We start from the raw sequence: 12,371 nt of genomic DNA on the forward strand, positions 1-12,371 counted from the left end.
CAAATGTTCTATGCAAATTTTCCTCGTTGCTATTTTTGTGAGATAAATGTGCGAAAAGCCAGTAACAAATCTGCAAACCTGTCAACTGAAAGTCTAAATTGCCGCAATAAAATTGGATTAATGATCGCAAAATAAGGTCTTTCTTGATTTTCACGGCAGAGTGCTAGGATGGGAAATGTTTATTTTCATTTTTTGAAATTCGTTAATAAATGTTTTATCAAGGATTAATGTATCTCCGAAAACAAAACAAAACATAACATACTATTTGGTTTTAGAATCGTAAAAATGTGCAAATTTTGTGTGAAGTAAAGCGACCTTATTATTTTTTAATAAATTTTTATTTTACCAAAAATAGTTGTCTTTCTCCATTCAACCATTCCATCCTACCGCTTTACTACCTTTGCTCCGATGTAACGGAGGTTTTAGTCGATACTTCATTCATTCATTCTCCTCCTGCATTCATTCATTAATATTATACTCCTCCACACCCTTCATTCATTCATTCATTCATTCATTCTTCTCCTGCATTCATTCATCAATATTATACTCCTCCACACCATCCTTTCATTCATTCATTCATTCATTCATTCATTCATTCTTCTCCTGCATTCATCTTTCAATATTATACTCATCCACACCATTCATTCATTCATTCATTAATATTATACTCCTCCACACCATTAAATAATATTATACTCCTTCACACCATTCATTCCTTTATTCATTCTCCTCCTTCATTCATTAATTAATATTATACTCAGCCATACCATTCATTCATTCATTCTCCTCCTTCATTCATTTATTAATATTATACTCATCCACACCATTCATTCATTCATTCGTCTCCTGCATTCAGTCATTAATATTATACTCCTCCAAACCTTCCTTTCTCCTCCTTCATTCATTCATTAATTAATATTATACTTCTCCAGACATCCTTTTCATTCATTTATATTTTAATATTATACTACTACTCTTAACCATTCATTCATTATTTCTTGAATCTGTTTTGTGTTTAGCTAAGTTTATTCTTTAACAATGAACTGTTTAGGTAAGAAGAGAAAATTTTAGTATTTTATCATAATTGGACATCTTTGGTGCGTCACACCTTATTTACATGCCATGTTTATTGTATATACGAGCATTACTTGTCACAAACATTGACATAGGTGCATATTTTTCTTCCTGCAGTTTTAATTTTAAGGATTTGAATTAAATTCTATCTTCAAATTGGCAAACATGACTTTTCTCTATCCTATCTACCCCCCCCATTTACCTTCCCCTTTTTTACATACCTCTACCCCTAGTCTCCACCCCTCCCCCTATACTCAAGGAATTCATTCATTTTCAAAATTCCTGGGATTTTGAGAATACTAGGACATGAAACTTGAAAACGTCGCAACATTAATTCAAGGGTATACAGGAGGTAGGGGGACCGGGGGGGGGGGGTAGATTTGTCCTTAAATTAAGAAAAATGGCAAAAGATAACTCTATCTATAAAATAAAAGTCTAATGTAAAAAAGAAAATAATGTCCTTAATTGCTACGAAGATAGTTTTTAAATTCCTATTTTTCTTACAAATCTATTATCTATATAACAAATTCATTATTTTCGGGATGGGGGGGGGGGCTGTGATAAAACATTTTAAAGTATTTTTCTAAAATCCTTAGCATTTTATATATTCCCCAGGATGTATATTATGCATGAATATTCAATATGTATTTTATTTAACTGAGCTGACAATTTTTGAATGGCCTTAACTAATTCAAATCGGTTAATATTAAACAAGTTTAAACTCTAAACATTTGATCATTAATGAGAGAATAAAAATTGACTTGACCTGATTTAACCTAATAATTAAGTCCCAACCCAACTGTTCAAAAGTTATAAGATTCTGTTAAAAATAAACATTAGCTGATATAATTTGAAAATGTTTACCCCTCTGTATAAAATAGAGGTGAATTTGAGTATAGAAAGGGGTTATAGCTGGAGTTTAAGGGGGAGGGGGCGTAGAACTGAGGGGAGGTGATAATTAAAAGTCGATCATTTCCGATTAGGAGAGTGGGAGGGTGCGTGGGGGGATTTATCCGACCGGAAGTGGTTAAATTCATCCCCGATCGTTCAGTTCTGACAACATGCGGAGGGGTTGGGGGTGATGGAAGGAAAATCTGATTTGTAATATCTAATTGTCTGTCTGCTAATCTGTCTGACTGTTTAAATATTTTTGCTGTCAAATCATTGATACAATGCTTAGTTCTTATTTCGAATCTTATCTTCTTATCTCAAGGTTTAATCATTCATTCATTCATTCATCCTTTCATCCCTCCTTACTTTCATTCATTTCACAGAAACCCTTCTTTCATTAATTCAACAAAATAGTCCATTTAGACTTAATCCTTAATAAAATGAATTGTTGACCCTGTTCCTTCCCCTTCATCTACTTGACAAATACATTGATCGCCTATATTTTGGGCAAGGTATGGTAATGCTAATTTAAAGTCTGAGCGCCGTGAAATGTTAAGCTAGGGAGCCAAGCGCTTGATGGTTTAAGATGTTGTATATGTTTAACTGTTCATGTTTGGTTAAGGGTGAAATGAGAGCATCTTGATGGTTTAAGATGTTGTATATGTTTAACTGTTCAGGTTTGGTTTGGGTGAAATGAGAGCATGTTGATGGTTTAAGATGTTGTATATGTTTAACTGTACAGGTTTGGTTAAGGGTGAAATGAGAGCATCTTGATGGTTTAAGATGTTGTATATATTTAACTGTTCCGGTTTGGTTTGGGTGAAATGAGAGCATCTTGATGTTCTCAGATGTTGTATATGTTAAACTGTTCAGGTTTGGTTTGGGTGACATGAGAGCATCTTACAGTGAACGCATTTCAAGCAGACAGAAAACTGGAAACAGGTAAAATTAGTATCAGAATTAAATATATACATTCATTTTAATATTCCCTTTCAGTTTTTTTAAATTTTATTTTTAGTTAGATTCTGAATTATCCTTGAATTAGATTCTGAATTATTCTTGAATTAGATTCTGAATTATTCTTGAATTAGATTCTGAATTATCCTTGAATTAGATTCTGAATTATTCTTGAATTAGATTTTGAATTATTCTTGAATTAACGAAAGACTTTTTTTAGTTGATTTATCCTGTGCACACTGTTCCAACATACAGATATTATCATTCAATATTTTATAATGGTTTTTTTTTCGCACTGTTTAGTACTGTTTTGTGCAGCAAAACTATTGTTTACTTATCGTAGGGAACTGCACTCAGATGTATATAAATCCAACTCCAGCCTAGACCTTGACCATGAAATAGATATGATGGTGAGTTATTTTATTATTATTATTATTATTAATATTATTGTTATTATTTTCACTATTTCTATTATTATTTTTATTATATTTTTATTTAAGTATCTATTATCTATCTATCTAAGTATCTAGTATCTATCNGTTATTATTTTCACTATTTCTATTATTATTTTTATTATTATTTGTTTGTAAACATAATTATGTTTCAGGATACTGCAGTACACGGGAAACGTGAGTTTGGAAGTCATGGTTCCCTTGAGGTTGCAGGTCGAGGTCTCCCGTCCTCCTTCCATCCTCCTACCGGCCTCCCGTCCTCCTTCCATCCTCCCCCCGTCCTCCCTGGTCCTGGTGAGGGTCCTGCAGCAGTTTCAACCCTCACCCGTCCAACACATTTCAACGGCCAGCTAAACAGATCTGAAGAATCGACCGGAAGTGTGGTTTCGACCGGAAGTTTAGATCAGGGTGACCAGGTGGACGGTGGGCAGAGTCCAAAGCAGAAGAAGAAAGGTAGTGGCGGGTTCTGGAATAAGGACAAGAGTAGTCGGAAAAGTCAGAAGTCAATATTTAAAAAGAAAAAGGAAAATGAATTGATTAAAAGTGATTTAAGCAGTGAGGACAATAAACTTGAAGATAAACATAGAAGAAGGTTCTTTTCTCATCATGATATAGGTAATTCATTCATTCTATCATCATGATATTGGGAGTTTATTTATTCTATCATGATATAGGTAATTCATTCATTCTATCACATCATGATATTGGGAGTTTATTTATTCTATCATGATATAGGTAATTCATTCATTCTATCACAGCATGATATTGGGAGTTTATTTATAATATCATGATATAGGTAATTCATTCATTCTGTCACATCATGATATTGGGAGTTCATTTATTCTATCATGATATAAATAATTCATTTATTGTTTCATCTTGATAGTGGTAGTTCATTTATTTCATAATCATGATGTAGGACAAATAGTTCAATTAGTCTCTTTTTATGATATAGGACGTTCATATATTCACTAATTTAATTATCAATTTATTCACCAATCACCATTCAAAACTCCTTTATTTTTTCACTATTTTTTTCACTATTTTTTTGTTATTTATTATTGTTCACATTACACTTAAAAGTAAGAAAAGCAAACTTGTATTGTTGCATTTAAAATTGTTGAAACTTTTTTCTTGTCAATAGCTCTTAAGAAACAAATTAAACTCATTAAGTTTTCAATCTAAATATGGTTTGTACTTATATAGTTCATTGATGAAAATCCTTAACATTGAAAATAAATAATAACGTAAATATATTTACACTAGGAAGCGTATGTGCCACACTTAGTGCTGGAGCTCGTCTTAAAACCTTGCAGCGGAGAAATACAACTACAGGTTAATATCCATATTTGGTCCGGGGGGGGGGGGGGGGGGGGGGGGGGTGAGGGGTAGCGTATATAGAGTTTAACCAGGTTTTGAAAAAAAAGGTTGCAAGTGCATAATTTGGCCCCCAGAAGTGCTTAGAACATAAAATGTTAACTTTCGGGTTTAAGAGTAAACATTTTAAAAGCAGAATTCCCCTCCTTCAATATACGCCCTTGGGGGAGTCCAATTTATAATTTGATATCACTTTTCACTTGTCAGGGGTGTATTAGAAAGAAAAAATTGTTTAGTGTTTTTAGAAAAAATCAGTGTTTTGCAATACAGAAATAAATACCCTAACAACTTTCTAAAATTCAAGAGAAAATAAAGAAAATTATTCTGAAAACAATCTTTTGATTCGACTCCTATCCTCGAATTACGAACCAATTCGGCACAGTCATCCGAAGGTTGTAAACTCTCGTGCAAAAATGGAGAAGAAATTAGCTTATTTCTTCTCAAAACAAATACTAAAAACAAGTTCTTCATTGGTCTTTAACGTACGTTCATGTCTAGGGCTACACAAAAGTCTTTGTAAGTTAGTGAGATAAAATCAAACTTTAAAGTCGACCCAGTCTTGAAAATTGGTTCAAATTTTTATAGCTGTCTGGATCCATGTGATGTATTCCTGTTTAATGTGGAGTCGTGGTACTGGATTACTGCTCATAAAGAAAAATTGCCAAGAATGCAGCTATGCATAGTTAGGCCTTTTTTAATGAAACATGCTTATTTCATAGTTCAGTTTGTAAATTTAATTTTTTATTATTTTACCTTAATTCTCCGTTTTAGTGTGTTTTAAATTACTATACAATGCACACAGGCCAAAAGTTGAGAGTTTTTAAAAATTTAATATTCGTGGCCCAGGAATTAGTTTCAAGACATAAATTTCTATTTTAGGTACCAAAACATCTTCAAATGAAAAAAACCATTATTTACAAACTGAAAAGTGATGAGGAAATCTTGAAAACATATTTTGATTTTTACTGTACCCTAATGCATATTGCATGTAATATGTATAATGTATATAGATTTAATACCGGATGAGGAATCACGTTATGACTATTCCTACCTCACGACTATTTTACTGATGTATATAAATCTCTGGACTCATGGTCCAACCATCTTTTATGAACCCTATATATATTTGCAGGTGCTAGTGCAGCAAGTAATGCTCTGCGTAACTCCGGAGGGTCCGGAGATAGTCCTGACTCCGAGGAGATGGATCCTGGAGACGGAGTTAGTAATCAACTTGTTCTCAGGTATTAATACAAATAGTTTATTCATCAATCATTAATTTCTATCATTTTGAAATCATATACGATGCCATCTTGATTTTAGTTGGTTAAATTTGATCAAAATCGTCCGTTTCGAAAGTTATAAAAATTGTCTTAAATCACACTTGTTTGGATCGTTGCATCTAATTCTATTTCTTTAAAAAAGACTAGAAACGATAGATTTATTCAAGTTTTGTTTCTGTCTTTGAAAATAAAGGTTGCTTGTTTTAGTACGTGGTTTTATATTATATATTTGGATATGATTACATGTTTTTATTTCTTTACTTCTTTTAGTTTTAGAACTTTTTAAAGCGATACCTTGAACTAATATCAACTATAAATCAATAATTGATCAACATGGATCATGCGTAGATTTACAACTGGACACCTTGAACTAATATCAACTATAAATCAATAATTGATCAGCATGGATGATGCGTAGAGTTAAAACTGGACACCTTGCAGGAAAAAGAGTAATTTTTTAATGTTGAGTTGCCCCTTTAATCTTTTGTTTTGTCTTTAACTGTGAAGCCCCTGTGCCTACTGATGCTGATGTATTCGTTGGTTGCCAATATTTGATGGATTTGAATAGGAAGCAACTTCAGGCCTTGTAGTCTAGTTGTTGAGAAATCTAGTTAAATACAAATCTAGAAATCTAGTTTAATGCATATTAAGAAATCTAGTTCAATACAGATCTAGAAATCTATTTGAATACAGATCTAGACATCTAGTTAAATACAGATCTAGTAATCTATTTAAATACAGATCTAGAAATCTATTTAAATGCAGATCTAGAAATCTAGTTAAATACAGATCTAGAAATCTAGTTAAATACAGATCTAGAATTCTATTTAAATGCAGATCTAGAAATCTATTTAAATGCAGATCTAGAAATCTAGTTAAATACAGATCAAGAGATCTAGTTGAATACGGTCATAGAAAACTAGTTCAATACAGATCTAGAAATCTAGTTAAATACTGATCTAGAAATCTATTTAAATGCAGATCTAGAAATCTAGTTAAATACAGATCAAGAAATCTAGTTAAATACGGTCATAGAAAACTAGTTCAATACAGATCTAGAAATCTAGTTAAATACTGATCTAGAAATCTAGTTGAATACAGATCTAGAATCTAGTTAAATACGTCATAGAAAACTAGTTGAATACAGATCTAGAAATCTAGTTAAATACTGATCTAGAAATTTAGTACTTTTCAATAAAATGTGTTCCCCGAAATTTTCAATTTATTATGATACAGTTGGGCTGATTTCGTAGTAACAATTCCCATGATCCCCCCCCCCCCTCTTCTCCTTACCAACATTTATTACATATGTAGCATATCCTAAGGCTGACTGATGAACAACCTATATCCTGAATGACTTTAGGTTTATTATTTACATGCAAGGGACGAGTATTATGAATTCTAATCTTTGTTACAAGGTTTATCTAACCTTAAATAATTCCGATCTGTATACAGATCCTAAATTTATAAAACTGTGGAATAGGAAGACGACTTTTAAGCTATATTTCTGATTTTGATTAGTCCCACGAACATGAAGCTAATAGATAGATAGATACTAGAAATATTATCTAGAAAGTAAGATTTCAGATTGGAATCTAGACAGAATATATTTACCAGATGTAATATTTAGATATTAATGCATAGATCTGAAATAGAATTTCCAGATAAATAGAGACATATAAACCAGAACCAATATTTAGATAACTATTGAGTTATCAGATAAAATATTCAGACAAATATTAGAAATTATATCCAGATGAATACTACCAGATATACCATCTGTAATATCCAGCTGTTAAATTGAACTAAAATGAGGTGTGTAGACTGTAGATGAGTATTAATAATTAATGCATAACTAATATCTACAAATTTGGAGGATATCTTCACATTTTATGCTTGAATAAAGCAAAATTAGGCCTTCAACGCCTTCAATATTGCCACTCCTCATCTTTTATTTTGTTTTTATCCACTTAGCTGGCAGCCACCTATTCCTTTGTATAAAGAGATAGCTCAAATATTTTTATTTTAGAACCTACCTACCTACCTACCTACCTACCTACCTACCTACCTACCTACCTACCTACCTACCTACCTACCTACCTACCTACCTACTTACCTACCTACCCATCTGCTAAATAAAGAATTTTATCAGCAATTACTAATTCTTTGATTACTGGTGTTTCCTGTGTACTCATCCTACACAGTCATCCAATGGTATTTGAACTCCAAACTGCACAAGTTACTCATTCAAAATAGAACTGCACATTATTTGCATCTTACTCATGTAAAAATGAACGATCCAGCATTTACATTGTTATGATTTTTTTAGAAGCACAGCATGAAACAACCAATATTTAAATCAAAATTAAAAAGATTAGGGAAAAATTATTAAATGAAGTATAAAATTTACCAAAATTAATACTTATGATTATTATTAAAAGATGTCATTTATGAATTTAATTTGTGGATGAAAAAAATTAAATAAAGGAGACTAATGATGAAGATTTTGTTCATTGATAATAAATGAATGAATACTTTGATGAATTAATTAATGAATGTTTAAGAACCCATCTGTAGTTGAAGTTTAACCCACAGCACGGACAAGGTTAAAATCTTGCTCGGCTTAATTATTCATTATCTATCTTCATAAACCTATGCACACATTAACCCCAGACATAGACAATAGACAATACACAAATAGATTAATAGACACTATAGACATAGACAATACACTTAAACAAATAGATCAATAGACATAAACCTATTCATAGACATTACAGTTAGACATACTCCAATAGATTAATAGACACTATAGACATTAACCGATTTATAGACAATACAGTTATACATACACAAATAGATTAGTAGACGCTATAGACATCAACCCATTCATAGAAATACAACAATAGATTTTCTAGACTCTATAGACATTAACCCATTCATAGACATACAATAGATTAATAGACACAATAGGCATCAACCCATTCAATAACATTACACATAAAGATATACCAATTCTCAAGTGTTATCATCTGGGTCTATGTGTACTGTTGTATGTTCATACCGGTTTGATTTTTCCTCATCTGTGTATCTATTGTTTTGCCAAACTTGTTGAAAAGAATGGATTGATCTTATAATTAAAACTATTATTAATTAGTTTGCGTCCGATCCGGATTAAAACAAAAATTTGTTTTCTTCTTAAAAATAATTTTGAATTTTTGTATTGTTTAATGCGTTTCTTGATTTTCTAGTATTTAAAACTTAGATTTTTATGATCTTACAGAATTTATAGTTCGCAACCCAATATCGTAGACTTGAGATATTTCAAATATAAATGATTAGAAAATCAGAGTTTGTGGCAAAAACTCAATTTCATTGAAGCTATGATTTCTTTGACTTGTATAAACTATATATCTGGATTAACCTTGACTAAATACCCCCAGTGGGAATGATATTGACTTGGATCGGTTTAGGATAGTTTACCTTTACATCATTCAAGATTGCTAACTAGAGGTTTCATGGATATAGGTTTCATTCATCTAACATTGGTTTCATTATTTACTTTTTGGCTTCTTAAAGTTCTCATTTCAAATCAGAATCTATTATTAATATCAACATGAAACATTTTATTTGTAAGTATATAAAATTGATTTTATGAACATCCTTTATTCCTGCAAATTTATAACTTTTTTGATTTATTTAGGTGTAATTTTATATTTTATAATCAAAAATTGATTAAAAGGTACTAATTAATACATTTGTTCAGTTGCCCGTATTTCCGAAATGAAATTGGAGGAGAACAAGAACGGCAAATTGCGTTGACAAGGTAAAACAAATAAATAATATTTTTTTTTATTTACTCGGACTCATATTTCTTGATCCTTTTCCTTCTGATCCTGATCCTAATTCTGATCGTTGTCGTGAATTCTGATAATAATCCAAATTCGGATACTGATCTCGATCCTGCTATTTTACTTAATCCTGCTCTTTTTAATCTGACCCTGATTCTTTTCTGCTCTAGATCATAATTCTTTTTTTTCCTTATCTAAATTCTAAACCTGATTCTGCCTTTTATCTTTTCCTGATCCTATATAGATCAATTCTTGCTCCTTTTCCTAATCCTAATCCTTATCCATATTCTTATTCAGTACTTTTTTAATTGGTTTTTCCGACTGTATTAACATAGCTTTAGCTTTGCACCTTTTCAAGGAAAAAGTGAACTCATACAAAAATAAAGGAAGCTTATATAACTAACTATATGTATGAAGGGAGACAGGAAGGAACTGGGGAGAGGAAGGGGCGGATCTAAGAGTTCCCTGCCACACCCCCAGGATGGCACGAGGCTTCTGTTTGCTTGAACAACCAAACACACACTGGAAGGAAGGATATCTAACCAAAATATTTATTTATTAATCATAATAATTGTTAAATGCGATCTTGCCGTAAATAAATAGTACTTATTGCTTAAATAAAGTCCTAGTGTTTCCCTAAATTTACTAGTTATTGAAAAGTCTAAATGTTTGTAACCAAGCAAAAATTACGAACTTTAATTATTCCAGCATTCCGATTATAATTTTATAAATACAAGAAAAATTCTAATCTCTAATCTAATGAAAATTTGAGTCTAAAATCTTAAATTTTTTTAATGATTTACTTGTAATTTCTTAAAGAAAACGTCCTTAATTATTTGGTTTTGATTAGAACGGAATATGCCCATACGCAACTGGATATGCAGTACCTACCCTTGAGAGAACTGACGCAGGATCTGCGTACTACAAAAACTACTTCTACGCCAAAGGTATGATCAGCTGGAAATAAAAATGAAATAATTCAATAATAAAATTATGTCGAATGTTTCTAAAAATTTTCGACGAAGAGCGGTGGTTAGCCTCTATCCCTCATCAGTCCTTGTGTTTTTGTTCTGGCATAAATGAGGGATGGTTAGTTCAGGTTTAATGAGTGATTATCTTTAACTGAGTGAATAGAGTGCCAGGGTTCCGGGTTCTTCAGTGAATATAGTGCCGGGGTTCCGGGTTCTTCAGTGAATAGAGTGCCGGGGTTCCGGGTTCTTCAGTGAATAGAGTGCCGGGGTTCCGGGTTCTTCAGTGAATAGAGTGCCGGGGTTCAGGGTTCTAAAGTGAATAGAGTGCCGGGGTTCCGGGTTCTAAAGTGAATAGAGTGCCGGGGTTCTGGGTTCTAAAGTGAATAGAGTGCCGGGGTTCCGCGTTCTAAAGTGAATAGAGTGCCGGGGTTCCGGGTTCTAAAGTGAATAGAGGGCCGGGGTTCCGGGTTCTAAAGTGAAATAATTTTACACTGACGCTTATTTTACATTATTAACTATCTAGTTAAAAAGTTGTTAATGATATTTACTTGAAACAAATACTTTAAGAGATTAAAATTTGAATAAATATTTTTTAAAGTAGAAAGACTAGAACTCCCTTCTGGGCAATGTTTGAGTGAAAAAAATTCTACAATGAAGAAATGGATTTAAGAAAATTTCCTTATTAAATCTTGTAAGATGCTATTTTGTATCTTGCTCCTTTGTTATTAAACAGTGCCATTATCTCTCAAACAACTAACAATCACGTGTTTCCTACATGTATGGGATGCTCTGTGCTATCTCCAGAATTTGCATAATGATGAATATTTTTGCAAATTGCAAAATGATTTGATTTTTCATAATAGACAAAAAATTAATATTTCTTTATTATATACACAAATTTACCGACGTATTCTAAATAAAGCATATGAAGTTGTAATCTCTGTTTGATTTTTGTGTGTCCGATCATAACTCAGAAACCCCTGGACCGATTTGCCTCAAATTTTGATTGAGGAACTTGGGAGACCAACGAGCATGTTCTTAGCTTGGTTTTGAGATTCTAAGTAAGTGGGTCAATAAATATCACACTAAATCCCAGAATAACAAAAATTAGAAAAATAATTATTTGCAGAGCACCAGAACTGGTTTGGCGGGGACGAGAATCTGGGACCAATCGCCATCTCAATTCGAAGGGAACGGGTGCCCCTAGAAGAAGGACGAATAATGTCTCAAAACCTAGAACAGTACATGTACCGGCTGATAGTCCGGACGAGTGAACTGCTCCCCCTACGAGGGACGGTTTTGGAGGATTCTATTCCTGCTCTCAAGTCGGAGAAAGTGAAAACTATTCCAACCAGAGAGGTTTTAGAGTTCTCATTTCCAGAGCTTCAACTCTCCAGGTATGCAATTCAACTTTAAGGTTCTTGTTTTGTTTCTTCTAGTTCCTTGAAGTTCTAAACTAGGTAGAACCAAGGTGTATTAAATTGACTTGAACTTTGTCTTGTTTTGATCTTGTTTTTC

General features: G+C 32.4%; 1 protein-coding gene across 1 annotated transcript in view; it reads left to right on the plus strand.

Moving 5' to 3' along the window:
- LOC111700207 (signal-induced proliferation-associated 1-like protein 2) overlaps nt 1–12,371 on the plus strand; it is a 44,535-nt gene that overhangs the window by 14,642 nt on the left and 17,522 nt on the right. Inside the window, exons 4-12 of the mRNA XM_023471066.1 lie at nt 2,839–2,907; nt 3,266–3,332; nt 3,530–3,989; nt 4,641–4,709; nt 5,884–5,992; nt 9,798–9,857; nt 10,300–10,411; nt 10,733–10,829; nt 11,983–12,250. Coding sequence (XP_023326834.1) covers nt 2,839–2,907; nt 3,266–3,332; nt 3,530–3,989; nt 4,641–4,709; nt 5,884–5,992; nt 9,798–9,857; nt 10,300–10,411; nt 10,733–10,829; nt 11,983–12,250 — 1,311 coding nt within the window. The remainder of the gene's footprint in view (nt 1–2,838; nt 2,908–3,265; nt 3,333–3,529; nt 3,990–4,640; nt 4,710–5,883; nt 5,993–9,797; nt 9,858–10,299; nt 10,412–10,732; nt 10,830–11,982; nt 12,251–12,371) is intronic.

This window comes from Eurytemora carolleeae, unplaced genomic scaffold, assembly GCF_000591075.1.
Source record: "Eurytemora carolleeae unplaced genomic scaffold, Eaff_2.0 scaffold251, whole genome shotgun sequence".
Lineage (NCBI taxonomy): Eukaryota > Metazoa > Arthropoda > Copepoda > Calanoida > Temoridae > Eurytemora > Eurytemora carolleeae.